The sequence below is a fragment of the Cherax quadricarinatus genome, chromosome 8 (genome assembly GCF_038502225.1).
Source record: "Cherax quadricarinatus isolate ZL_2023a chromosome 8, ASM3850222v1, whole genome shotgun sequence".
Taxonomy (NCBI): Eukaryota; Metazoa; Arthropoda; class Malacostraca; order Decapoda; family Parastacidae; genus Cherax; species Cherax quadricarinatus.
Window position 1 is genome coordinate 16,180,540 of NC_091299.1, and position 27,587 is coordinate 16,208,126.

General features: G+C 45.8%; 1 protein-coding gene across 1 annotated transcript in view; it reads left to right on the top strand.

The window, feature by feature from the left end:
• Positions 1–27,587, top strand: part of LOC128685386 (sodium-dependent noradrenaline transporter) — a 136,072-nt gene that overhangs the window by 102,518 nt on the left and 5,967 nt on the right. The window contains exon 12 of the mRNA XM_053771901.2: positions 8,664–8,837. Coding sequence (XP_053627876.2) covers positions 8,664–8,837 — 174 coding nt within the window. The remainder of the gene's footprint in view (positions 1–8,663; positions 8,838–27,587) is intronic.

Below are 27,587 nucleotides of genomic sequence, written 5' to 3' on the forward strand. Positions count from 1 at the left end.
CTTTTTCCTTTAGTGAGGTTTGCAGTCTTTGGCCATCTAAACTATATTGTGTCTGCGGTCTTCTTTGCCCTTCCCCAATCTTCATGACTTTGCATTTGGCAGGGTTAAATTCAAGGAGCCAGTTGCTGGACCAGGCTTGTAGCCTGTCCAGATCTCTTTGTAGTCCTGCCTGATCCTCGTCCGATTCGATTCTTCTCATTAACTTCACATCGTCTGCAAACAAGGACACTTCTGAGTCTATCCCTTCCGTTATGTCGTTCACGTATACCAAGAACAGCACAGGTCCTAGGACTGACCCCTGTGGAACCCCGCTTGTCACAGGCGCCCACTCTGACACCTCGTCGCGTACCATGACTCGTTGTTTCCTCCCTGTCAGATATTCTCTGATCCATTGCAGTGCCTTTCCTGTTATGTGTGCCTGGTCCTCTAGCTTTTGCAGTAACCTCTTGTGAGGAACTGTGTCGAAAGCCTTCTTGCAGTCCAAAAATACGCAGTCGATCCACCCCTCTCTCTCTTGTCTTACTTCTGTCACCTTGTCATAAAACTCTAGTAGGTTTGTGACACAGGATTTTCCTTCCCTGAAACCGTGCTGGTTGTCAATTATACACTTGTTTCTTTCCAGGTGCCCCACCACTCTCCTCCTGATGATCTTCTCCATGACCTTGCATACTATACACGTTAGAGATACAGGTCTGTAGTTTAGTGCCTCATGTCTGTCTCCCTTTTAAAAAATTGGGACTACATTGGCCATTTTCCATACCTCAGGGAGTTGCCCAGTTTCAAATGATGTGTTGAAGATCTTTGTTAATGGCTCACACAATATCTCTGCTCCCTCTTTAAGGACCCATGGAGAGATGTTGTCTGGTCCCACCGCCTTTGAGGTGTCAAGTTCGCATAGCAGCTTCTTCACCTCCTCCTTGGTTATATGTACCTCATCCAGCACTTGCTGGTGTGCCCCCCTGTTCTGATTTCTTGGAGTCCTACTGGTTTCCACTGTAAATACCTCTTTAAATCTTGTGTTGAGCTCCTGACATACCTCTCGGTCGTTTCTTGTGAATTCCCCATCACCCTTCCTCAGTCTGATTACCTGGTCCTTGACTGTTGTTTTCCTCCTGATGTGGCTGTACAACAGCTTCGGGTCAGTCTTTACTTTTGATGCTATGTCATTTTCATATTGTCTCTGAGCCTCCCTTCTTATCTGTGCATATTCGTTTCTGGCTCTTCGGCTGATTTCTTTATTTTCCTGAGTTCTCTGTCTTCTGTACCTTTTCCATTCTCTAGTACACCTAGTTTTTGCCTCCCTACACCTTTGGGTGAACCAAGGACTCGTTCTGTTCTTCCCATTATTTCTGTTTCCCTTGGGAACAAACCTCTCCTCTGCCTCCTTGCATTTTGTTGCTACATAGTCCATCATTTCTTGTACTGGTTTTCCTGTCAGTTCCCTCTCCCACTGAATGTCTTGAAGGAAGTTCCTCATGCCTGAGTAGTTCCCCCTTTTGTAGTTTGGTTTTTCCCAGCCTATTCCTGCTACTCTCTCCACTTGGAGCTCAACTATGTAGTCGAAGCACAGAACCACATGATCACTAGCTCCCAGGGGCCTTTCATACATGATACCCTCGATGTCCGAACTACTCATGGTGAATACAAGGTCCAACCTTGCTGGTTCATCCTCTCCTCTCTCTCTGGTAGTGTCTAACATGTTGATGCATGAGGTTCTCCAGTACCACATCCATCATCTTGGCTCTCCATGTTTCGGGACCCCCATGGGGCTCCAGGTTTTCCCAGTCAATCTCCTTGTGATTGAAATCACCCATAACTAGTAACTTTGCTCCCCCCATGTGTGCTCTCTTGGTCACCTCGGCTAGTGTGTTGATCATTGCTCTGTTGCTCTCATCGTATTCTTCTCTTGGCCTCCTGCAGTTCTGTGGTGGGTTGTACATTACTGCAATTATCACCTTATGTCCCTCAGACTGGATTGTTCCTACTAAGTAGTCCCTTTCGCCCATGCCATCCATTCCTTCCATTTTCTCAAAACCCCACTGGTTTTTAATGAGCAGTGCAACTCCTCCTCCCCCTCTCCTCCCTCTGTCTTTCCTGAAGATTTGATATCCGGATGGAAAGATTGAATCTGTTATTATTCTGGTGAGTTTTGTTTCTGTGAGTGCTATTATGTCTGGGGATGTCTCTTTGATTCTTTCGTGCCACTCCTCATACTTGTTTGTTATTCCAACTGCATTTGTATACCACACCTTCAACTTCTTTTCTAAGACTGTGGTCTGGGAAGTATATTGGGGTTGGGGAAGTGGGAGACCTGGTAAGGAACTATGGGTTGTTGCTGTGGGGGTGAAGTTTGTAATGTAGTGGGTGGGGGCATTGGATGTGGCATGGGTGTTTTGATTTAGAGTGTTTGGTTGCACTGGGGTTGACCTGGTTGGGAGGCTTCTATAGAAAGTTGTGAGGGAGGCTGTATTAGATCTTCTTCCTGGGTCTGGGATCTCCTGTCTGTCTTCTCCATCCCCTCTCTTTCCTCCTTTCGCCTTTGTACCATCTCTCTCAATTTCTACCTTTCTTCTTGTGTTCTGTCGCGGTCGAGATACACCCTCCTGTATGCCGTCATGTCCCTTAATCGTGCTTTCTCCTGCAGTATCCTGGTCCGAGTCGCTTCTGCCTTGAAGGTCACTCTCACTGGCCGGGTTCTTTTTTTTTACAAACCCCCCTATTCTCCGAAAATTTTCCAGCTGGGTCATATCGTCTTCTCCTATTGCTTTCATGATGCTTTCAATTGCTTTTTTTTCCCCTTGTTTTCTTGCTTCATATGTTTCCCCTTCAACTTCCTGGAGCCCATACACAAAGACTGACCTCACCCTTTCATTCTCCCACTGCATATCCCTGTGTATCCCCTCATTTAATTTGGTTTCCTCCACTGCAGCTTTCCTTTCATCAGTTTCACTGGCTAATGTACTTGGGCTCAGTGGCCTGTCATTTTCCCTTCTCGGCTTTCCTTGGGCTCTGTTGTTGTCTGTTAGGGCCTCCACATAAAGCTTAGCTCTTTCATTTGCTACAGTCTCCTCTGATAGAGCATCTCCATGCAGTTGTGCCCCTTCTTTCCCTACAGTCCCCTTATTTGTGGCTGAGGTAGCAGTCTCTGTTGTCAATCCCAAAATGTTCTTTAGTTCTTTAGGCTGTTTCAGATTTTTCAGTTCCTCTTCTAAACTCTGTATCCTGGCCTCTGCTGCTTTGACATGCACCTCCCACTTCCTGCTTTCCATATCTATCCTCTCTTCCATTCTCATGCTAAGTTCTTCTAGTTTCTTTTCCCATTCATGATCCCTTTTTATGAGCTCTGCTGCCCAATCTTCCTTTGCATTTTCCTCCTCCTGTCCCTTGGTTTTTCTTGTTGCTCTCTGGCAACCCATTTTTGTTTTATCCTGATTGCCTCAGAGTGGGAAACCTATGTAGTTCTGTATGTTAGGTTAGTAGTGTGTGTGTCAGAGTGTGGGGGGGGGGAAGTAGTGGAGGAACTGTGGCTATTTGGCAGCTGAGTGGGGAGGGGTGGGGAGGGTTTGGGGTGAACGGGGGAGGGGAGGGTGATCGAGGGAGGGGATGGATCAGGGGAAGTAGTGAGATGTCGGTGGTGAGGGGGGAGTATGTGTGTGTCTGGATATGTGTGTGTGTGTGTGTGTGTGTGTGTGTGTGTGTGTGTGTGTGTGTGGGTGTGTGTGTGTGTGTGTGTGTGTGTGTGTGTGTATGTGTATATGTGTGTGTGTGTGTGTGTGTGTGTGTGTGTGTGTGTGTGTGTGTGTGTGTGTGTGTGTGTGTGTGTGTGTGTGTGTGTGTGTGTGTGTGTGTGTATGTGTGTGTGTATGTGTGTGTGTGTGTATGTATGTGTGTGCATGTGTGTGTGTATGTGTGTGTGTGTATGTGTGTGTGTGTATGTGTGTATGGGGTAGGTATGCGGGGAGATACTGTTAATACATACCAGTAATTCTGGGTTATAAAAAGCAATAATTGCTACTAGGGTCTAAAGCTTCGATAAGTGTCTGCCCTTGTGTGTGTGTGTTAGGGAGGGATGGTTAGGAGGGGGGGTAGATACGTTATACCTCTCTGTTTTGTCTTTCCTAGAAATGCTACACTCTTCGCTTATTGTCCTTTCTGGATTTAAGTATCAATTATTGCTGTTATTATTCTATTCCTTGTTCACGTTTAGAGAGGACTTCCTAGCTTCCTAAGTGTTCTTACTACTAATAACTACTGTAATAGCTTGCAGGAGTGAGTGACCAGTATCTAACAGCGATGCAAGGCCAAGCCAAGCCAAACCTGCGACATGCAAACCACAATATAGGTGATACTTGCGCTGGCAACGGTCGTACCAAGTTGCCAGATGCTGATGACGTAGTCGTCGTACGTAGCCTAAATCCCTATTTTGGAGATCCTTCATCTGTGATGATTATAACCACATGTGTTCATACATCCCTCGTTCCTCACGCGATTTCACTTTTCACTTATGATAGTATACGCTTCACATTATATACACTTCACTTTATATGTATAATGGCACACAACTTGTCGTGACATCACTGCTTCAGGCCTACCGCTGCCTAGTAGACCAAAACGTTTGGATAATTTTGGATAATGGATAATTTCAGGCTTTCTCACGACTTTTTCTAACTAATAACTTTAGTTATCACTCGTATTATTGCTCACTGACGATGTCACTACCACTGATTACTGTTAGCAGTCACTGCACCCTTAAAAACACTAGGATTCTCGGAGCCTTGTGTGCCCACGTCTGCACCCACGGACCCACGCGCCCTCATGTGCGTGTGTGTGTCCTCATGTGTGTGCGTGCACCCTCATGTGTGTATGTGAGCCCTCATGTGTGTGTGTGCACCCTCATGTGTTTGTGTGTGCCCTCATGTGTGTGTGCGTGCGTGCGACCTCATGTGTGTGTGCGCCCTCATGTGTGTGTGTGCACCCTCATGTGTGTGTGTGTGCCCTCATGTGTGCATGTGTGCTCCCTCATGTGTGTGTGTGTGTGTGCACCCTCATGTGTGTGTGTGCGCCCTCGTGTGTGTGTGCGCCCTCATGTGTGTGTGTGCACCCTCATGTGTGTGTGTGTGCATGCTCCCTCATGTGTGTGTGCACGCCCTCATGTGTGTGTGGGCCCTCATGTGTGTGCGTGCGTGCGCCCTCATGTGTGTGCGTGCACCCTCATGTGTGTGTGCGTGCGCCCTCGTGTGTGTGCATGCGCCCTCATGTGTGTGCGTGCGCCCTCATGTGTGTGTGTGTGCACGTCCTCATGTGTGTGTGTGCATGCACCCTCGTGTGTGCGTGCGCCCTCATGTGTGTGTGCGCCCTCATGTGTGTGTGTGTGCACCCTCATATGTGTGTGTGCACCCTCATGTGTGTGTGTGCACCCTCATGTGTGTGTGTGTGTGTGTGCGCCCTCGTGTGTGTGTGCAAAGTTCAAAGTCCTGGAAGTCACCTCTGCCAAGTCTTACTTATAAGGCTTATGCACTGGAGGATAATGAAGTGATTCCTCCAGAACTCTCTTAGGGTCGATTCAGTGTCCGAGGTCACTTCAAAGCACCTTTGAAACATTGCTTTCGTGTAGAGTTTCTTGAAGTTAGAAATGACCTGCTGGTCATTTCTCATCCATGGGCTGGATGAGAGGAGTGGTGTTAGGAGGCAAGAACTTCACTGTTATAAAACTGAAGTTCCCAAACAATTGGTCTTCCAAATCTGGAGGATGAGCAGGAGCATTGTCCAGTACCAGGAGGCACTTGAGTGGCAATTTATTTTCCAGGAGGTATTTTTTCACACACGGGCCAAACACTTCATGGACCCAGTCAATGAAAATTTCCCTTGTAACCCGTGCCTTATTATTAGCTTCCTACATCACATACAATGTACTCTTGATGACATTGTTTTTCTTGAACACTGGGATTTTCAGAGTGATACACCAGTAAAGGCTTCACTTTGAAATCCCCACTAGAGTTACCACAGAACAAAAGAGTTAGCCTATCCTTTATAGGCTTGTGTCCTGGCAGTGCCTTTTCTTCCTGTGTGATGTAGGTCCTCTTTGAGATTTTCTCTGAAAAGAGGCCTGTTTCGTCACAACTGAAGACTTGTTGGGGGACGAATCTTCCAGCCTCTATGTACTCCTTGAATTCATCAATGAATTCATCGGCCCCACGTTTGTCCGAACTTTCAGTCTCGCCATGCCTTACCACACTGTGCATGCCACTACGCTTCTTGAATCTGTCGAACCAGCCTCTGCTGGCCTTAAATTCACTAACAGCAGCACTCGTTCCAGGCATTTTACGAGATCCACATGCAACTGCCTTGCCTTTTCGCAAATGATCGACTCCACAACACTATCTCCCACTAACTGTTTTCCGTTGATCCACACCAACAACAACGTCTCCACATCTTCGATTATTTGTGATCTCTGTTTCGTTAGTATATTTACCCCTTTTGCAACCTCAGCTTCCTTGATTTCTACTTTTTTTGCCAGAATGGAACTGATTGTTCATTTGGACTTGCCATACATCCTGGCGAGCTCAGCCACACGTACACCACCTTCGTATTTTCTCTACAATCTCTTTCTTGAATTCTATCATGTTTCTCACCTTTACCAAAGGGCTGGCACTAGGATCTTTCTTTGGGCCCATGGTGGCTTATTTCACAGTCGCACTCAATAAACAAGCACAAAAAACAATGGATTATTACGAAATTTTCGGATGAATGCTCATTCAACCAGTGACAGAGCCAGACTGAGACATGTATCCTGGGTGGGCGGATGCGTCTGATATGGACGATTTCCGGGACGAGGTACGAAATCTGGAGCAAAATTTCGCCGAAAACAGTGGTCGAAATCCGAATCCTATAATATCTGGTGCGGACAAAATCCGGGGTTCCACTGTATATATCCTCGGTACACATTTCCTACTCTTATTCTTTTATGAATACCTTCCTTATTTTTTGGGGGGTTTCCCTTTATGTTTCTATGTTGTCACTCACAGTAGACAACATAGCTGTTGTACAGCCTTTCATGCTCTACCATTTTCAAATATCCCCTTAACTACCATTTATACCCATTCACAGTCATTCCTAACTCATCTGCTTCCCATCTTTCTTCTATCCATCTGTCTTCTATTTTGCTCCTTGTTTCGGCATCCCTGCAGCCCAGGTTTAACCACAAACTTTCTGTTTCGTATCTCCACGCACATCGGGTATAAATGTATATTTGATCTTACCTCACTTTGTGTCTAGTCTTTCTGTCATCTGGGTTGCCTTTGTTTCCATTTCCCTTTCACGGTGAATTTATCTTAGATATTTCTTATATAAGGATAGTCTCCTGTAGTTTGAGTTTGTGTCCTTGCATTCCATTTGTCTCTCCAGTCCCTCAGTGGTCATTGTTTTTTTCCTGTATCTGATCCGTTTAGTGACCATCAGGTCAAATTTTGCCAGGTCTTTTCTCATTTCTCTTTTGTACCTTTACTCATTTGTTGGCTCCAACTTTTCCATTCATGCCTCATTGGCTTTGCTCTCCACGTTCCTGGCCCTCTTGCTATGAGGGAGGTCCCATTTGTTAAAAAAAATAGTTTGAAGTCCCTAAAATCAGTAGCTTTGCCTCTGTCCTCATTGCTCTCTGTGCTGTCATCAATGAGATTTTTATTGTTGGTCTGTTGTTTTCCTAGTAATACATCCTCGGCCTTCCTATGTTCGGTAGGTATCTCTATACCTCTGTTATTATTATCTTCGGTCCTCCTATCTTAAATATTCCTGCAACAGTTTTATTCCATTTCCGTGTGTTCAAGTTTTTAAAGTTCTCATTTCTCCAGTGGTTTTGTGTAAGAAGCGCCACTCCTCTCTCTCTCTTTCCATTTTCTTTTTCACTCGGGTATCCCTCTGGCAAATTGTATTTGTTATATCCGTTGTGATTATTGTTTATGAGGTCTAAGATCCCTGGTTGTTCTACTGAAATTCTGTTATTCGGATCACCACTTTTGTTAATAATGTTACCAACCGGACTGTGGCTAGTATGTTGGATTGCGCGCAGCCAGCAGTAACACCCTGGTTGATCAGGCCCTGATCCATCATGAGGCCTGATCACAGACCAGGCTGTGGGGGTGTTCATCCCCGGAACTCTCTCCAGGTAAACTCCAGGTAAACATGGGGGAAAAAAAGGAGACAAAATGCTGTATAATGCGATCTTTTACTGGCGACGTTTCGCCCACACAATGGGCTTTGTCAAGTCAGAAAATCGGATCTGTTTGTGATTTGATAAAGCCCACCATGTGGCTGAAACATCGTCACTGAAGGATTGTATTATACTGCACCTGTATCTCTTTTTTCATCATATCTGTATTTTATAACATTTATCTCCGCCTCACTCTCAAATTGCTCTCTCACAATTTTTTGGCTCTTTTGAGGGTCTTCACGGCTTGTTATTAAATGGTGGGTTGTATGCAGTTAAATTTATTTTTTTATTTTTTTTTTTTTAAGATTTCTATCACATCGATTTCTACATTGAAGTATTTGGATTTTTCATTTTAATTTTGTAGCTTGTACCGTTTTATTATCAACATGTCGTGCTCCAATGCTTATTTTTCATTATCATGATTCTTCTAACTCGGAGATGGTCTTTCTTGTTATAGGTACTGATTATGTGGGCGTCCATTGAGGGCGTAAGTGGTCCAGTAAATTGGAATAAGATACATCTGGAGACCTCCAGGGAAAAGATGTATGAGACCATTGGTCTTATCATGGCTGTTCTTCCACCGGTCCTGGTGCTTGTGACCACATTCTTCCTCCTGGTACACACACGTCAGGTCAGTACCTTCACTTCTTCCACCTCAGCCTTCTCATAGTTTGTTCACTGGGAGGGGGTGTAATGTAACGTATAAACTCAGTAGAATATAAAAACTGTTGGGACAGTTTCAATGCACTGTGGTTCGATTCCCAGCAAGGGTAGAAACATTGGACGTGTTTCCTTTCATGTTTGGTAGCAGAGCAGGTGCTGCGCAACTTAATATTAAGATCGACAACACTCTAATTGCCAGACATAATGAGGGCAAATTTCTAGACCTATACCTCGACAACAACCTGAATTTCAGCACCCATATCCAACACATATCAAAAAAAGTATCCAAAACAGATGGGATCCTCTCCAAGATACGATACTACATGCCGCAAAATGCCCTTCTCACACTATACCATTCACTCATTTATCCATACCTCACGTATGTTATTTGTGCTTGGGATCAACTGCAGCAATACACTTAAAGCCAATAATAACTCAACAAAAAGCTGCAATAAGAATAATCACTAATTCCCATCCCTGGCAACACCCCCCCCCCACTCTTCATAGATCTAAACTTACTCCCTGTTCAGAACATCCACACTTACTACTGTGCAATCTACATCTACAGGACCTTAAATTCCAATATTAACCTTGACCTAAAATGCTTTCTTGATAGTTGTGATAGGACCCACAGGCATAACACCAGACACAAACATCTCTACGACATTCCCCGTGTCCGACTAAACCTTTACAAAAACTCAATGTATGTCAAAGGCCCTAAAATCTGGAACACTCTACCTGAAAACTCTAGAACAGCAGACACATTCATCACCTTCAAAACTACTGTTAGAAAACATCTTATCTCCCTGATACACCCCGTCAACTAACTACATAAAACCAACTGGTGGTACACATTTACACTCACTCACTCACCCATTTGACTATAAGCACAGAAATACGCATCCTAATCTTAAAATAATGATTCCAAACTAGTCATAAGTTGCCTATGATACTCCAATATAGAAACTATGTATTGTGCGAAAACAAAAGCATTCACATTGCTAAACTCACAAACTAGTATTTGTCACTTAGTATTTAGTCACTTAGTATTTAGTTAACTTACTCCACAATTTGTTATAATTTAGGGTTAAGAATTAATCTAAGTTTGCCCGAAATGCCTAGCCTTGCTAGGTGTAATAGTGGCCCCCTCTGTAATTATTTTACTACATGTAAACCACACAATAACCAAAATCTGAAAACCCTGCATTGTAATCCTTATAGAGAATAAACTTTGATTTGATTGATTTGATAAAATGGGTACGTGGGTGCTAGTCGACTGGTGTGGGTGGCATCCTGGGACAAAACTGACCTAATTTGCCCGAAATGCTCAGCATAACAAGCGGCTTTCTATACAGTAGCATGTCATTGATGTCAGCTATGGTCTGTATACCTTGTACATGTACTTGTAGAAAATAAAGATATTATTATTATTATTATTATTATTATTATTATTATTATTATTATACTCTCCAGAACGCAGGAAAAATCTCATCTATACATGAAAAAAGTCTCGAGGGACAAATGCATATATATCTTTTATTAATTTATTGGATTGAAAGATAGGAGAGGAAGTGTACAGAAACCCACTGAAAAGTAGAGATACTATAGATAACTGGAGAACAATGTGTCCTCCGCCCTTTTTACAAACAAGAGATATGAAATTTGCGCCTGATTAATAAAGTGTTTGTTAATGATTAAATTAACAGAAACAGTAACACACCAGATAAAAAAAATACAATATGAAATGAGGAAAAATAAGGCAAATAAGTACAGAGAGTTAACTTTTTCTACTGAGTCTGAAGTTGGCAGGACCGTAAGTTAGCAGGGTCGTAAGTTAGCAGGGTCGTAAGTTAGCAGGGCCGTAAGTTAGCAGGGTCGTAAGTTAGCAGGGTCGTAAGTTAGCAGGGCCGTAAGTTAGCAGGGCCGTAAGTTAGCAGGGTCGTAAGTTAGCAGGGCCGTAAGTTAGCAGGGCCGTAAGTTAGCAGGGTCGTAAGTTAGCAGGGTCGTAAATTAGCAGGGCGGTAAGTTAGCAGGGTCGTAAGTTAGCAGGGCGGTAAGTTAGCAGGGTCGTAGGTTAGCAGGGCGGTAAGTTAGCAGGGCGGTAAGTTAGCAGGGCGGTAAGTTAGCAGGGTCGTAAGTTAGCAGGGCGGTAAGTTAGCAGGGCCGTAAGTTAGCAGGGCCGTAAGTTAGCAGGGCCGTAAGATAGCAGGGCCGTAAGTTAGCAGGGTCGTAAGTTAGCAGGGCGGTAAGTTAGCAGGGCCGTAAGTTAGCAGGGTCGTAAGTTAGCAGGGCCGTAAGTTAGCAGGGCGGTAAGTTAGCAGGGTCGTAAGTTAGCAGGGTCGTAAGTTAGCAGGGTCGTAAGTTAGCAGGGCGGTAAGTTAGCAGGGCCGTAAGTTAGCAGGGCGGTAAGTTAGCAGGGCCGTAAGTTAGCAGGGTCGTAAGTTAGCAGGGCCGTAAGTTAGCAGGGCGGTAAGTTAGCAGGGTCGTAAGTTAGCAGGGTCGTAAGTTAGCAGGGTCGTAAGTTAGCAGGGCCGTAAGTTAGCAGGGCCGTAAGTTAGCAGGGTCGTAAGTTAGCAGGGTCGTAAGTTAGCAGGGCGGTAAGTTAGCAGGGCCGTAAGTTAGCAGGGCGGTAAGTTAGCAGGTTCGTAAGTTAGCAGGGCGGTAAGTTAGCAGGGCCGTAAGTTAGCAGGGCCGTAAGTTAGCAGGGCCGTAAGATAGCAGGGCCGTAAGTTAGCAGGGTCGTAAGTTAGCAGGGCGGTAAGTTAGCAGGGCCGTAAGTTAGCAGGGTCGTAAGTTAGCAGGGCCGTAAGTTAGCAGGGTCGTAAGTTAGCAGGGCGGTAAGTTAGCAGGGCCGTAAGTTAGCAGGACCGTAAGTTAGCAGGGTCGTAAGTTAGCAGGGCCGTAAGTTAGGAGGGCCGTAAGTTAGCAGGGCCGTAAGTTAGCAGGGCCGTAAGTTAGCAGGGCCGTAAGTTAGCAGGGCCGTAAGTTAGCAGGGCCGTAAGATAGCAGGACCGTAAGATAGCAGGACCGTAAGTTAGCAGGGCCGTAAGTTAGCAGGGCCGTAAGTTAGCAGGGCCGTAAGTTAGCAGGGCCGTAAGTTAGCAGGGCCGTAAGATAGCAGGGCCGTAAGTTAGCAGGGCCGTAAGTTAGCAGGGCCGTAAGTTAGCAGGGCCGTAAGTTAGCAGGGCCGTAAGTTAGCAGGGCCGTAAGTTAGCAGGGCCGTAAGATAGCAGGACCGTAAGATAGCAGGACCGTAAGTTAGCAGGGCCGTAAGTTAGCAGGGCCGTAAGTTAGCAGGGCCGTAAGTTAGCAGGGCCGTAAGTTAGCAGGGCCGTAAGATAGCAGGACCGTAAGTTAGCAGGGCCGTAAGTTAGCAGGGTCGTAAGTTAGCAGGGCGGTAAGTTAGCAGGGCCGTAAGTTAGCAGGGCCGTAAGTTAGCAGGGCCGTAAGATAGCAGGACCGTAAGTTAGCAGGGCCGTAAGTTAGCAGGGCCGTAAATTAGCAGGGCCGTAAGTTAGCAGGGCCGTAAGTTAGCAGGGCCGTAAGTTAGCAGGGCCGTAAGTTAGCAGGGCCGTAAGTTAGAAGGGCCGTAAGTTAGCAGGGCCGTAAGTTAGCAGGGCCGTAAGTTAGCAGGGCCGTAAGTTAGCAGGGCCGTAAGTTAGCAGGGCCGTAAGTTAGCAGGGCCGTAAGATAACAGGGCCGTAAGTTAGCAGGGCCGTAAGATAGCAGGGCCGTAAGATAGCAGGACCGTAAGTTAGCAGGGCCGTAAGTTAGCAGGGCCGTAAGTTAGCAGGGCCGTAAGATAGCAGGGCCGTAAGTTAGCAGGGCCGTAAGATAGCAGGGCAGTAAGATAGCAGGACCGTAAGTTAGCAGGGCCGTAAGTTAGCAGGGCCGTAAGTTAGCAGGGCCGTAAGTTAGCAGGACCGTAAGTTAGCAGAGCCGTAAGTTAGCAGCGCCGTAAGTTAGCAGGGACGTAAGATAGCAGGGCCGTAAGATAGCAGGACCGTAAGTTAGCAGGGCCGTAAGTTAGCAGGGCCGTAAGTTAGCAGGGCCGTAAGTTAGGAGGGCCGTAAGTTAGCAGGGCCGTAAGTCAGCAGGGCCGTAAGATAGCAGGGCCGTAAGATAGCAGGGCCGTAAGTTAGCAGGTCCGTAAGATAGCAGGGCCGTAAGTTAGCAGGGCCGTAAGATAGCAGGGCCGTAAGATAGCAGGGCCGTAAGTTAGCAGGACCGTAAGTTAGCAGAGCCGTAAGTTAGCAGGGCCGTAAGTTAGCAGGACCGTAAGTTAGCAGAGCCGTAAGTTAGCAGCGCCGTAAGTTAGCAGGGCCGTAAGATAGCAGGGCCGTAAGATAGCAGGACGGTAAGTTAGCAGGGCCGTAAGTTAGCAGGGCCGTAAGTTAGCAGGGCCGTAAGTTAGGAGGGCCGTAATTTAGCAGGGTCGTAAGAATGCAGGGCCGTAAGTTAGCAGGGCCGTAAGATAGCAGGACCGTAAGATAGCAGGACCGTAAGTTAGCAGGGCCGTAAGTTAGCAGGGCCGTAAGTTAGCAGGGCCGTAAGTTAGCAGGGCCGTAAGATAGCAGGGCCGTAAGTTAGCAGGGCCGTAAGTTAGCAGGGCCGTAAGTTAGCAGGGCCGTAAGTTAGCAGGGCCGTAAGTTAGCAGGGCCGTAAGTTAGCAGGGCCGTAAGATAGCAGGACCGTAAGATAGCAGGACCGTAAGTTAGCAGGGCCGTAAGTTAGCAGGGCCGTAAGTTAGCAGGGCCGTAAGTTAGCAGGGCCGTAAGTTAGCAGGGCCGTAAGATAGCAGGACCGTAAGTTAGCAGGGCCGTAAGTTAGCAGGGCCGTAAGATAGCAGGACCGTAAGTTAGCAGGGCCGTAAGTTAGCAGGGCCGTAAGTTAGCAGGGCCGTAAGTTAGCAGGGCCGTAAGTTAGCAGGGCCGTAAGATAGCAGGACCGTAAGTTAGCAGGGCCGTAAGTTAGCAGGGCCGTAAGATAGCAGGACCGTAAGTTAGCAGGGCCGTAAGTTAGCAGGGCCGTAAGATAGCAGGGCCGTAAGTTAGCAGGGCCGTAAGTTAGCAGGGCCGTAAGTTAGCAGGGCCGTAAGTTAGCAGGGCCGTAAGTTAGCAGGGCCGTAAGTTAGCAGGGCCGTAAGTTAGCAGGGCCGTAAGATAACAGGGCCGTAAGTTAGCAGGGCCGTAAGATAGCAGGGCCGTAAGATAGCAGGACCGTAAGTTAGCAGGGCCGTAAGTTAGCAGGGCCGTAAGTTAGCAGGGCCGTAAGATAGCAGGGCCGTAAGTTAGCAGGGCCGTAAGATAGCAGGGCAGTAAGATAGCAGGACCGTAAGTTAGCAGGGCCGTAAGTTAGCAGGGCCGTAAGTTAGCAGGGCCGTAAGTTAGCAGGACCGTAAGTTAGCAGAGCCGTAAGTTAGCAGCGCCGTAAGTTAGCAGGGACGTAAGATAGCAGGGCCGTAAGATAGCAGGACCGTAAGTTAGCAGGGCCGTAAGTTAGCAGGGCCGTAAGTTAGCAGGGCCGTAAGTTAGGAGGGCCGTAAGTTAGCAGGGCCGTAAGTCAGCAGGGCCGTAAGATAGCAGGGCCGTAAGATAGCAGGGCCGTAAGTTAGCAGGTCCGTAAGATAGCAGGGCCGTAAGTTAGCAGGGCCGTAAGATAGCAGGGCCGTAAGATAGCAGGGCCGTAAGTTAGCAGGACCGTAAGTTAGCAGAGCCGTAAGTTAGCAGGGCCGTAAGTTAGCAGGACCGTAAGTTAGCAGAGCCGTAAGTTAGCAGCGCCGTAAGTTAGCAGGGCCGTAAGATAGCAGGGCCGTAAGATAGCAGGACGGTAAGTTAGCAGGGCCGTAAGTTAGCAGGGCCGTAAGTTAGCAGGGCCGTAAGTTAGGAGGGCCGTAATTTAGCAGGGTCGTAAGAATGCAGGGCCGTAAGTTAGCAGGGCCGTAAGATAGCAGGGCCGTAAGATAGCAGGGCCGTAAGATAGCAGGGCCGTAAGTTAGCAGGGCCGTAAGATGGTAAGGCCGTAAGATAGCAGGGCCGTAAGTTAGCAGGGCCGTAAGATAGCAGGGCCGTAAGATAGCAGGGCCGTAAGTTAGCAGGGCCGTAAGATAGCAGGGCCGTAAGTTAGCAGGGCCGTAAGATAGCAGGACCGCAAGATAGCAGGGCCGTAAGATAGGGCCGTAAGATAGCAGAGCCGTAAGATAGGGTCGTAAGATAGCAAGACCGTAAGATAGCAGGGCCGTAAGATAGCAGGGCCGTCAGATAGTAAGGCCGTAAGATAGCAGGGCCGTAAGATAGCAGGGCCGTAAGATAGCAGAGTCGTAAGATAGCAGGGCCGTAAGATAACAGGGCTGTAAGATAACAGAGCCGTAAGATAGCAGGGCCGTAAGATAGCAGGACCGTAAGATAGCAGGGCCGTAAGATAGCAGGGCCGTAAGATAGCAGGGCCGTAAGTTAGCAGGGCCGTAAGATAGCAGGGCCGTAAGATAGCAGGGCCGTAAGATAGCAGAGCCGTAAGATAGGGTCGTAAGATAGCAGGACTGTAAGATAGCACGGCCGTAAGATAGCAGGGCCGTAAGATAGCAGGGCCGTAAGATAGCAGGGCCGTAAGATAGCAGAGTCGTAAGATACCAGGGCCGTAAGATAGCAGTAAGTAACAGGGCTGTAAGATAGCAGGGCCGTAAGATAACAGGGCTGTAAGATAACAGAGCCGTAAGATAGCAGGGCCGTAAGATAGCAGGGCCGTAAGATAGCAGGGCCATAAGATAGCAGGGCCGTAAGATAGCAGAGCCGTAAGATAGGGTCGTAAGATAGCAGGACCGTAAGATAGCAGGGCCGTAAGATAGCAGGGCCGTCAGATAGTAAGGCCGTAAGATAGCAGGACCGTAAGATAGCAGGGCCGTAAGATAGCAGAGTCGTAAGATAGCAGGGCCGTAAGATAACAGGGCTGTAAGATAACAGAGCCGTAAGATAGCAGGGCCGTAAGATAGCAGGGCCGTAAGATAGCAGGGCCGTAAGATAGCAGGGCCGTAAGATAGCAGGGCCGTAAGTTAGCAGGGCCGTAAGATAGCAGGGCCGTAAGATAGCAGGGCCGTAAGTTAGCAGGGCCGTAAGATAGCAGGACCGTAAGATAGCAGAGCCGTAAGATAGCAGAGCCGTAAGATAGCAGGGCCGTAAGATAGCATAGCCGTAAGATAGCAGAGCCGTAAGATAGCAGGGCCGTAAGATACCAGGGCCGTAAGATACCAGAGCCGTAAGATAGCAGGACCGTAAGATAGCACGGCCGTAAGATGGCAGGGCCGTAAGATAGCAGGGCCTTAAGTTAGCAGGGCCGTAAGATAGCAGGGCCGTAAGGTAGCAGAGCCGTAAGATAGCAGAGCCGTAAGATAGCAGAGCCGTAGGATAGCAGAGCCGTAAAATTGCAGAGTCGTAAGATAGCAGAGCCGTAAGATAGCAGGACCGTAAGATAGCAGGGTCGTAAGATAGCAGGGCCGTAAGATAGCAGGGCCATAAGATAGCAGGGCCGTAAGATAGCAGGGTCGTAAGATAGCAGGGCCGTAAGATAGCAGAGCCGTAAGATAGCAGGGCCGTAAGATAGCAGGGCCGTAAGATAGCAGAGCCGTAAGATAGCAGGGCCGTAAGATAGCAGGGCCGTAAGATAACAGGGCCATAGGATAGCAGGGCCGTAAGATAGCAGGGCCGTAACATAGCAGGGCCGTAACATAGCAGGGCCGTAACATAGCAGGGCCGTAAGATAGCAGAGCCGTAAGTTAGCAGAGCCGTAAGATAGTAGAACTGTAAGATAGCAGGGCCGTAAGATAGCAGAGCCGTAAGATAGCAGAGCCGTAAGATAGCAGAGCTGTAAGATAGCAGAGCCGTAAGATAGCAGGGCCGTAAGTTAGCAGAGCCGTAGGATAGTAGAGCTGTAAGATAGCAGAGCCGTAAGATAGCAGGATCGTAAGTTAGCAGAGCCGTAAGATAGCAGAGCCATAAGATAGCAGAGCCGTAAGATAGCAGGGCCGTAAGTTAGCAGAGCCGTAGGATAGTAGAGCTGTAAGATAGCAGAGCCGTAAGATAGCAGGATCGTAAGTTAGCAGAGCCGTAAGATAGCAGAGCCATAAGATAGCAGGGCCGTAAGATAGCACTGATATCTGACCTTGTTCCAAGGTTCGTAGGTTCGAGTCTCCTTCAGCCAGAGATCAGTGTTTGTGTATATTTCGCCTGCTCTTGCGGATTCCTTGCATTGTTAATATCTCTAGCAAGGCTGATGCATGCAGGGGATGAGATGAAAAGCTGTAAGCCTTCTCCCTGAAAGCTGGCTGCCTTGGATCAAAGTCTAGCACAAGCTGGACTCCAAGGTATTGTCCAGTGTGGGTAGATTGGTAAAGCACTGCGTACCTTGTTCCAAGGATCGTAGGTTCGAGTCTCCTTCAGCCAGAGTTCAGTGTTTGTGTATCTTTCGCCTGCTCTTGCGAATTCCTTGCATTGTTAATATCTCTAGTAAGGCTGATGCATGCAGGGGATGAGATGAAAAGCTGTAAGCCTTCTCCCTGACAGCTGGCTGCCTTGGATCAAAGTCTAGCACAAGCTGGACTCCAAGGTATTGTCCAGGGTGGGTAGATTGGTAAAGCACTGCGTACCTTGTTCCAAGGTTCGTAGGTTCGAGTCTCCTTCAGCCAGAGATCACACATAATCACTGTTTTTGCAGAGGTGCTCAGAACACAACAGTTTAGAAGCATATACGTATAAAGATACACAACATATCCCTCCAAACTGCCAATATCCCAAACCCCTCCTTTAGAGTGCAAGCATTGTACTTCCCATTTCCAGGACTCAAGTCCGGCTATATAAAAATAACCGGCTGTGGCTCGTACTTTGCACTGCGTGCGGCCAGCAGTAACAGCCTAGTTGATCAGGCCCTGATCCATCGGGAGGCCTGGTCATGGACCGGGCCGCGGGGACGTTGATCCCCGGAATAACCTCCAGGTAACCTCCTTCAGCCAGAGATCAGTGTTTGTGTATATTTCGCCTGCTCTTGCGAATTCCTTGCATTGTTAATATCTCTAGTAATGCTGATGCATGCAGGGGATGAGATGAAAAGCTGTAAGCCTTCTCCCTGAAAGCTGGCTGCCTTGGATCAAAGTCTAGCGCAAGCTGGACTCCAAGGTATTGTCCAGTGTGGGTAGATTGGTAAAGCACAGCGTACCTTGTTCCAAGGTTCGTAGGTATGAGTCTCCTTCAGCCAGAGATCAGTGTTTGTGTATATTTCGCCTGCTCTTGCGAATTCCTTGCATTGTTAATATTTCTAGTAATGCTGATGCATGCAGGGGATGAGATGAAAAGCTGTAAGCCTTCTCCCTGAAAGCTGGCTGCCTTGGATCAAAGTCTAGCGCAAGCTGGACTCCAAGGTATTGTCCAGTGTGGGTAGATTGGTAAAGCACTGCATACCTTGTTCCAAGGTTCGTAGGTTCGAGTCTCCTTCAGCCAGAGATCAGTGTTTATATATATATATATATATATATATATATATATATATATATATGTTTATATATATATATGTTTATATATATATATGTTTATATATATATATTTATTTATTTATTTATTTAACAAGTTGGCCGTCTCCCACCGAAGCAGGGTGACCCAAAAAGAAAGAAAATCCCCAAAAAGAAAATACTTTCATCATCATTCAACTCTTTCACCTCACTCACACATAATCACTGTTTTTGCAGAGGTGCTCAGAACACAACAGTTTATAAGCAAATACGTATAAAGATACACAACATATCCCTCCAAACTGCCAATATCCCAAACCCCTCCTTTAAAGTGCAGGCATTGTACTTCCCATTTCCAGGACTCAAGTCCGGCTATATAAAAATAACCGGTTTCCCTGAATCCCTTCACTAAATATTACCCTGCTCACACTCCAACAGATCGTCAGGTCCCAAATACCATTCGTCTCCATTCACTCCTATTGAACATGCTCACGCATGCATACTGGAAGTCCAAGCCCCTCGCCCACAAAACCTCCCTTACCCCTTCCTTCCAACCTTTTCGAGGACGACCTCTACCCTGCCTTCCTTTCCCTACAGATTTAAAGGCTCTCCATGTCATTCTACTTTGATCCATTCTCTCTAAATGACCAAACCACCTCAACAACCCCTCTTCAGCCCTCTGATTAATACTTTTATTAACTCCACACCTTCTCCTAATTTCCACACTCCGAATTTTCTGCATAATATTTACACCACACATTGCCCTTAGACAGGGCATCTCCACTGCCTCCTCACTGCTCCATTCACAACCCAAGCTTCACACTCATATAAGAGTGTTGGTACTACTATACTTTCATACATTCCCTTCTTTGCCTCCATAGATAATGTTTTTTGTCTCCACATATGCCTCAATGCACCACTCACATTTTTTCCCTCATCAATTCTATTATTAACCTCATCCTTCATAAATCCATCCGCCGACACGTCAACTCCCAAGTATCTGAAAACATTCACTTCTTCCATACTCCTCCCCAATTTGATATCCAATTTTTCTTTATTTAAATCATTTGATACCCTCATCACCTTACTCTTTTCTATGTTCACTTTCAACTTTCTACCTTTACACACGGATGGGGTTGTAGGTGCCCTTATCAAACACAAACAATAAATATAAATCAGGAACGTACACGGTAAGCTGTCCAATATACAAGTACAGTTAGAAATAGAAATACAAATAGCTAGAGCTTCATTTAAGGAGGTTATTAATAGAGTATTCAAGAGGTTGCTAGTAGAATTACAGTAAATCAACCATTCAAATCATTATGAAGCCCTGTGTAGTCTGCGGTCAATCAAACAAATGGGCTTCCATATGGATAAATTGTCATTTTTGTGGAAATTGGTGTCACGCCCCTTGTGCAGATATCCAAGAACTAGCTACAAGCAGTATTAAAACGGAAGTGTTTTTGGGTATGCCCAAATGAGGAAAATCTGTGGACTAAAATCACAAGGGTATTAAGAGAGGATAACATCAAAGCTGCTTTCATAGAAAACCTGGAAGCTTTCTACAACAGATGGGAACATAAAAAGTCTGGGCTGAATGGTACTGCCCTTGATACTGGCCATGTAGTCAGAAACTGTAAGGCTGGAGGTGATGTCCTGGTAGTCAGTAAATGTGGGGCTGATAGTGCTGTCCTGGGAGACAGTAATGGTGAAGCTGGAGGTGCTGTCCTGGGAGACAGTAATGGTGAAGCTGGAGGTGCTGTCCTGGGAGACAGTAATGGTGAAGCTGGAGGTGCTGTCCTGGGAGACAGTAATGGTGAAGCTGGAGGTGCTGTCCTGGGAGACAGTAATGGTGAAGCTGGAGGTGCTGTCCTGGGAGACAGTAATGGTGAAGCTGGAGATTTTGTCCAGGTAGTCGGGAATTATACGCAGGAAGGAATACATATAAATGACCTCATAGGGGACAGGAGCCGTAGTGGGGAAACAAGTGTAGTCAAAGATAAGATAAAACCAATATTGCAAACTAGAAATACCACAGGAAATAGCAAACAAGAGGACTCCACTAGCAATAGTGAGGATATATTACCAAAAACAACTGGTGGGAGCTCCATTGTTGGTGCTAGGGAGGATAGGAATAAGACAGGGAAACATGCACCAACAGGGAATACAGTCACAGAAACCCAAGGCAAACGGAAACCAAGCCTGTGCACATACTATGCACTTGGTATCTGCAGACATGGGAAATCTGCAAAAACAGACGGGACGTGCAACTATGACCACCCTAGAAAATGTCATGCCCATATGACAACAGGAAAATGCAAACTCCCTTCCTGTAAGCTTTTTCACCCTGAAATGTGTATGTCTTCAGTACATAAGAACATAAGAACATAAGAACATAAGAACGAAGGAACACTGCAGAAGGCCTACTGGCCCATGCGAGGCAGGTCCAAGTCTCCTACCGGCTTAAGCCAATGCACCCAACCTAGTCAGGTCAGGTCACATTGACTTAAGGGAGGAACACGGCAACCGACCTGGTAGCACAAGCTATCAGGTCTAACTCACACCCACCCACATCCACTCATGTATTTATCCAACCTATTTTTAAAGCTACACAACGTTCTGGCCTCTATAACGGTACTATGGAGTTTGTTCCACTCATCCACAACTCTATTACCAAAAAAGTACTTTCCTATATCCTTCCTGAATCTGAATTTTTCCAACTTAAAACCATTGCTGCGAGTCCTGTCTAGGCTAGATATTTTCAGCACACTATTTACATCCCCTTTATTTATTCCTGTCTTCCATTTATACACCTCAATCATATCCCCCCTAATTCTACGTCTTTCTAGAGAGTGCAGATTCAGGGCCCTTAGTCTATCCTCATAGGGAAGGTTTCTGATACATGGGATCAACTTTGTCATCCTCCTTTGTACATTTTCCAGAGAATTTATATCCATTCTGTAATAAGGTGACCAAAACTGTGCAGCATAATCTAAATGAGGCCTAACCAAGGATGTATAGAGTTGAAGAACAACCTGAGGACTCCTATTATTTATGCTTCTTGATATGAAACCAAGGATTCTATTAGCTTTATTGCGAACACTTATGCACTGTTGTCTTGGTTTCAGATTACTGCTAACCAGAACTCCTAAATCTTTTTCGCAATCCGTAATATTAAGATCTACATTATTTAGTTTATATGTGGCATGGTTATTGTCCTGTCCAACATTTAGAACTTTGCATTTGTCTATATTAAACTGCATCTGCCACTTCTCCGACCACTGCATCAGTCTATTCAAATCTTCCTGGAGTGCTCGAATGTCCTCGTCAGAATGAATTCGACGGCCTATTTTGGTGTCATCGGCAAACTTGCCGATGTCGCTCTTTATGCCCTCATCTATGTCGTTTATGTAGATTGTGAACAGCAGGGGGCCCAACACTGACCCCTGTGGAACACCGCTCGTGACACTTCCCCACTCTGATTTCTCCCCATTTATGCAAACTCTCTGCTGCCTATTTGTCAACCATGCCTCTATCCAGGAAAAAATTTCTCCTCCTATTCCATGTGCTTTAATTTTCCTCAATAGTCTCTGATGTGGGACCCTGTCAAAAGCCTTACTGAAGTCCATATACACAATATCATATTCATTACCATGATCTACCTCCTCAAATACCTTAGTGAAAAAAGTTAATAAATTCGTAAGGCAGGAACGCCCCTTTGTAAAACCATGCTGAGATTCGTTGATTAATTTATGCTTTTCAAGGTGGCTACGAACTGCCTCGGCAATTATTGATTCCATAAATTTTCCCACTATGGAGGTTAGGCTTATTGGTCTATAGTTCGAAGCTAAGGACCTGTCACCTGTTTTGAAAATAGGTATCACATTTGCCATTTTCCACTTATCTGGCACCATGCCAGTTTGTAGTGATATGTTGAAAAGATTAGCCAAAGGTGTGCTAGGCTCCTCTTTACATTCCTTTAGAACCCTTGCATACAGTTCATCAGGGCCTGGGGACTTGTTAGGTTTCAATTTATCTATCTGCCTAAGGACCATGTCACTTGTGACCCTAATAGTGCACAGTTTATTATCGTCCTGTTCTACATAATTTATCATTACTGGAATATCGCTGGTATCCTCCTGTGTAAAAACTGAGAGGAAGTATGTGTTAAAAATTCTACACATTTCCTTATCACTGTCAGTGAGCTGACCCGAGGAACTTTTGAGTGGGCCTATCTTGTCCCTGATCTTACTTCTGTATACCTGAAAGAATCCTTTTGGGTTAGTCTTCGATTCTCTTGCAACTCTAACCTCATAATCTCTTTTTGCTTTTCTAATTCCCTTTTTTATTTCTCTCTTTAACTGAATATATCGATTTCTCAATTGCCCCTCTCCTCTTTTGATTTGCCTATATATGCCTCTCTTTTGACCAATCAGATATTTTAATCTATTGTTCATCCATTTAGGATCATTTTTGTTTGATCTGATTTCCCTATTTGGAACATAATTTGACTGAGCAGCTAGAACTATGCCCTGGAAAGCATCATATCGGCAACCATCACCACCTACCTGACCCTTAGTCAGGTCATTCCAGTTCAGCCCACCTAAGTAATTTTTCAGTCCTATGAAATCAGCCCAGCGAAAGTCAGGGACGGAGACTTGATTGCCATTATTAGGGGAATTCCATGATATATTAAAACTGAGTGATTTGTGATCACTTTCCCCAAGCTCATCATTAACCTCAAGATTATTAATTAGTGTTTCCCTACTGGCAAGAACCAAGTCAAGGAGGTTATTTCCCCTAGTTGGCTCTGTCACAAACTGTTTTAAAAAACAATCCTGGATCGTATCAAGAAAGTCACCTGACTCTAAATTTCCTGTCAAATTGCTCCAGTCAATCTGTCTATAGTTGAAATCTCCCATTAGCACAACATTTTCGTATGTAGATGCCTTACGAATTTCGTCCCATAGAAGTTTACTGCACTCCCTATCAAGATTTGGGGCCCTGTAAATCACACCCAAAATTAGTTTTTCTCGGCCCTCGAGAAGCTGTAACCAAACAGATTCAGTGGCTGACGCTTCTAATTTAATATCTTGTCTAACACAACAATTTAAATTGTCTCTGACATACATCGCTACTCCACCACCTTTCCTGTTGACCCTGTCAGTGTGGAATAATTTATAGCCTTGTATGTGACATTCAGAGGGCATCTCTCTATCTTTCAGATTGAGCCAGGTCTCTGTTATAGCAATAATATCTATGTTTCCTGCACTTGCAATTAATCTTAGCTCATCTATCTTATTTCTTACACTCCTGCTATTAGTATAGTAAACCTTAAGGGAGCTAGTCCCTTGCTGCCCTCTGCTGTCCCCCTTTGTTTGCTGACCTGATCTATTGTCTTTATTTATAACTTCATGCTGAATGCCTTTTATACATTTACTGTTTCCAACCCAAGTGTTGCAACCTGCTTGTTTCCCACACACACCCATACCTCTATCTTCCATCAGTTTAAAATCATAGGCATTTCACCAATGGCCTTCTCAATCGAGTCTGCAAGTGCTACCACCCCAGCCCCAGAGAGATGTACCCCATCCCTTGCATACATATCATGTTTGCCATAAAAGTTGTTCCAGTTGTCAATGAATGGGATTGCAAGTTCCTTGCAGTATCTGTCTAGCCAGCAATTTACACCAATTGCCCTAGACAACCATTCATTTCCTACTCCCCTTCTAGGCAAGATGCTACATATGATTGGGATCCCTCCCTTAGACTTAATGAAATCTATAGCTGACCTGTACTTATCTAGCAGCTCTTCTCTCCTACCCTTCCCAATATCATTTCCACCAGCACTGAGACAGATAATGGGCTTGCTCCCATTACCTGACATGATATTATCCAGCCTGTTGACAATGTCCCCAACACCAGCTCCAGGGAAGCACACTCTATCTCTCATCTTCTTATTCCTATTACAAAAAGCACGGTCAATGTATCTTACCTGAGAGTCACCAACCACAAGAATGCGCTTACCTCCATTAGCAGGGGCAGTAGTACCCTTACCTTCACTGGCCACTGAAGTACATTCATCCTGAAGAACAGAGAACGATTTCCTACCTTCAGATCTTCACTCTTAACTTTCCTTACTCTGATGCGCCTTCCATTACTGTGAACTACTCGCCACTTGTAGCAGGTGCTGGGCTGCACCTCACTGCTGGTAGCCGTTGCTGCCTCCCCAACTACAGCCTCCTCACAGCGAGAGACAGACTGCACCTCGCTGCTAGAAGCCTCATTCCCCACAACTCCAGCCACCTCACACTCTCTCCCAGACCCATTGAGGTGGACCTTCAGCCTCCTAATCTCCTCCTGGAGAAGCAAGACCTCCTCCTTCAACTCTCCAACCTCAATTTTTAAAACACTGCAGAAGCAAGCCATGCTTTGTAACCGTCCACACTAATCCCCAAAGCAGCTCAGGGTCTGTGACCTCACGTGACGACTGACCACTGAGTACAGGAAAGACTGTGCTATAACTTAAATTCCCAGGCACACCATCTAAAGGGTACAAAAAGATACAAAACATCCAGGCCATGGGAAAACCTGGGTAGCCACAGCCACTCAAGAAGGAGAGGTTTTTTAGTGCCAGGAAAGAAAAAAAACTGGCAGGAAATGGCAGAAATCGTACACCAAATCCAGTCATTCCTGGAGTGGAACCACAGTCGATGGCCTCCACTCCAAACCAACAGATACAGATACTAATGCCGGAAAAAAAATCCCCCCCCCCAGTACCAACAATACCACCAGTCCGATGACATTCTTCTTTGCAAATATACAGGGTCTAAAGCCAGCAACAAACAACAAAATACCTTTCATCCATGGACTGCTTGCAGAGGCAAAGGCAATGTTCGCGGCTTTCACTGAGACCCACATAAAGGATCACTTGGACAACGAAATATGGATCCCAGGTTACAACCTATACAGATGTAACAGAGTGAACAGGCAAAAAGGGGGGAGGGTGGCCTGTACATTGCAGAGTCACTTGTTTGCACAGAACTGCTAAATGCCTCAAATGATGTAGTGGAAGTTTTAGCAGTAAAGGTCGAGAACCAAAACCTAGTCATTGTGGTAGTCTACAAGCCTCCGGATGCAACATCCCAGCAATTCCAGGAACAGCTGTTAAAAATTGACCACTGTCTGGAAAATCTTCCAGCTCCTGCACCCAACATCTTGCTCCTGGGGGATTTCAACTTAAGGCACCTAAAATGGAGGAATATAGCAAATAATATTGTTGCAGTAATAACACCAGGAGGCAGCTCTGATGAAAACTCACACTCACACGAGCTTTTAAATCTCTGCACAAAATTCAATTTAAACCAGCAAATAATAGAGCCTACTAGACTGGAGAATACACTAGACCTCATCTTCACTAACAATGATGATCTGATAAGAAATGTCACTATATCAAAAAGAATATACTCAGATCACAACATAATTGAGGTTCAGACATGTATGCGTGGAGCCCCAGACCGACATAATGAGACTAGTCACGAGGGAGCATTCACCAAATTCAACTTCAATAACAAAAACATAAAGTGGGACCAAGTAAACCAAGTCCTAACCGATATAAGCTGGGAAGATATACTAAGCAACACAGGAAAATCACACGAAATCACACGAAAATCACTCACTACGAAAGCAAAAGACTTGGCAGACGATGCAACATCCCCCAAATGAAAAGCAGGGGTGTCACTAGCACGTTAAGAGACCATACAATAAGTGTCAGGGGCCCGAGACTGTTCAACTGCCTCCCAGCATACATAAGGGGGATTACCAACAGACCCCTGGTAGTGTTCAAGCTGGCACTGGACAAGCACCTAAAGTCGGTTCCTGACCTGCCGGGCTGTGGCTCGTACGTTGGTTTGCGTGCAGCCAGCAGCAACAGCCTGGTTGATCAGGCTCTGATCCACCAGGAGGCCTGGTCACAGACCGGGCCGCGGGGGCGTTGACCCCCGGAAATCTCTCCTGGTAAACCCCAGACCCCAACTTATGCCTAGAACAGATTAACTTGGTGGCACTCAATGTATGCACAAAGCTTATTCCTCTAAGAAAAAGGAGGAGTAGATGTAAAATAGAAAGAGACAGGCGCTCCCTTTACAGGCGACGGAAAAGAATAACAGAGCGGCTAAAAGAGGTCAATATATCTGAAATGCGTAGGGAGACACTGGTCAGAGAAATAGCAAGCATCGAACTCAAGCTAAAGGAATCTTATAGGAGTCAGGAATCGCGGGAAGAACTAAAAGCCATAAATGAAATCGAAAGAAACCCAAAGTACTTCTTCTCCTATGCCAAATCAAAATCGAGAACAACGTCCAGTATTGGGACCCTACTTAAACAAGATGGGTCCTGGTAGAATTACAACACCGAAATTCCACCAATCATCTTATGAAATTCAGAGACGCCCAATTAGTGATAAAAGAAAATAATTTCCGCACACGCAAGTGCCTTGAATCAGCACTGATCGCTGTTTCGAATACAATTAAACAAAACAACGGCAGCTTCACCATCTCCGAAGTCTTAGCAAGAATCCTCCTGAAAACAGTAAACCCTGCCATCACATAGTCTCTCCTGTTATACTACACAAAGCACAGAGAATGAACACTGAAACAAGCTGCCTCATTCCAGTTTATATTTGTCCAACCTATTTTTATGTTACCCATATTTTTATGTTACCATATTGTATTACTTTTGTCACTACCACTACTACTACTACTACTACTACTACCACTAGTGAACATCGAAATGGTACCTCACTAGTATTCACCTCACTCTGAGCCTTTATATACCCTCTGTGTCCATGTATTGTTTGTAATGGCTTGATAAAGCTCCTGGAGAGCGAAACGTTGCCACAATATATGTCACATTAGTTGCACTTGTGTCCTTTTACTTTACAAGATGGGTCCTACACAGATGACAGCAAGGAAATGAGTGAGCTACTCAAGTCCCAATATGACTCAGTTTTTAGCAAGCCGCTAACCAGACTGAGAGTCGAAGATCAGAATGAATTTTTTATGAGAGAGCCACAAAATTTGGTTAACACAAGCCTATCCGATGTTATCCTGACGCCAAGTGACTTCGAACAGGCGATAAATGACATGCCCATGCACTCTGCCCCAGGGCCAGACTCATGGAACTCTGTGTTCATTAAGAACTGCAAGAAGCCCCTATCACGAGCCT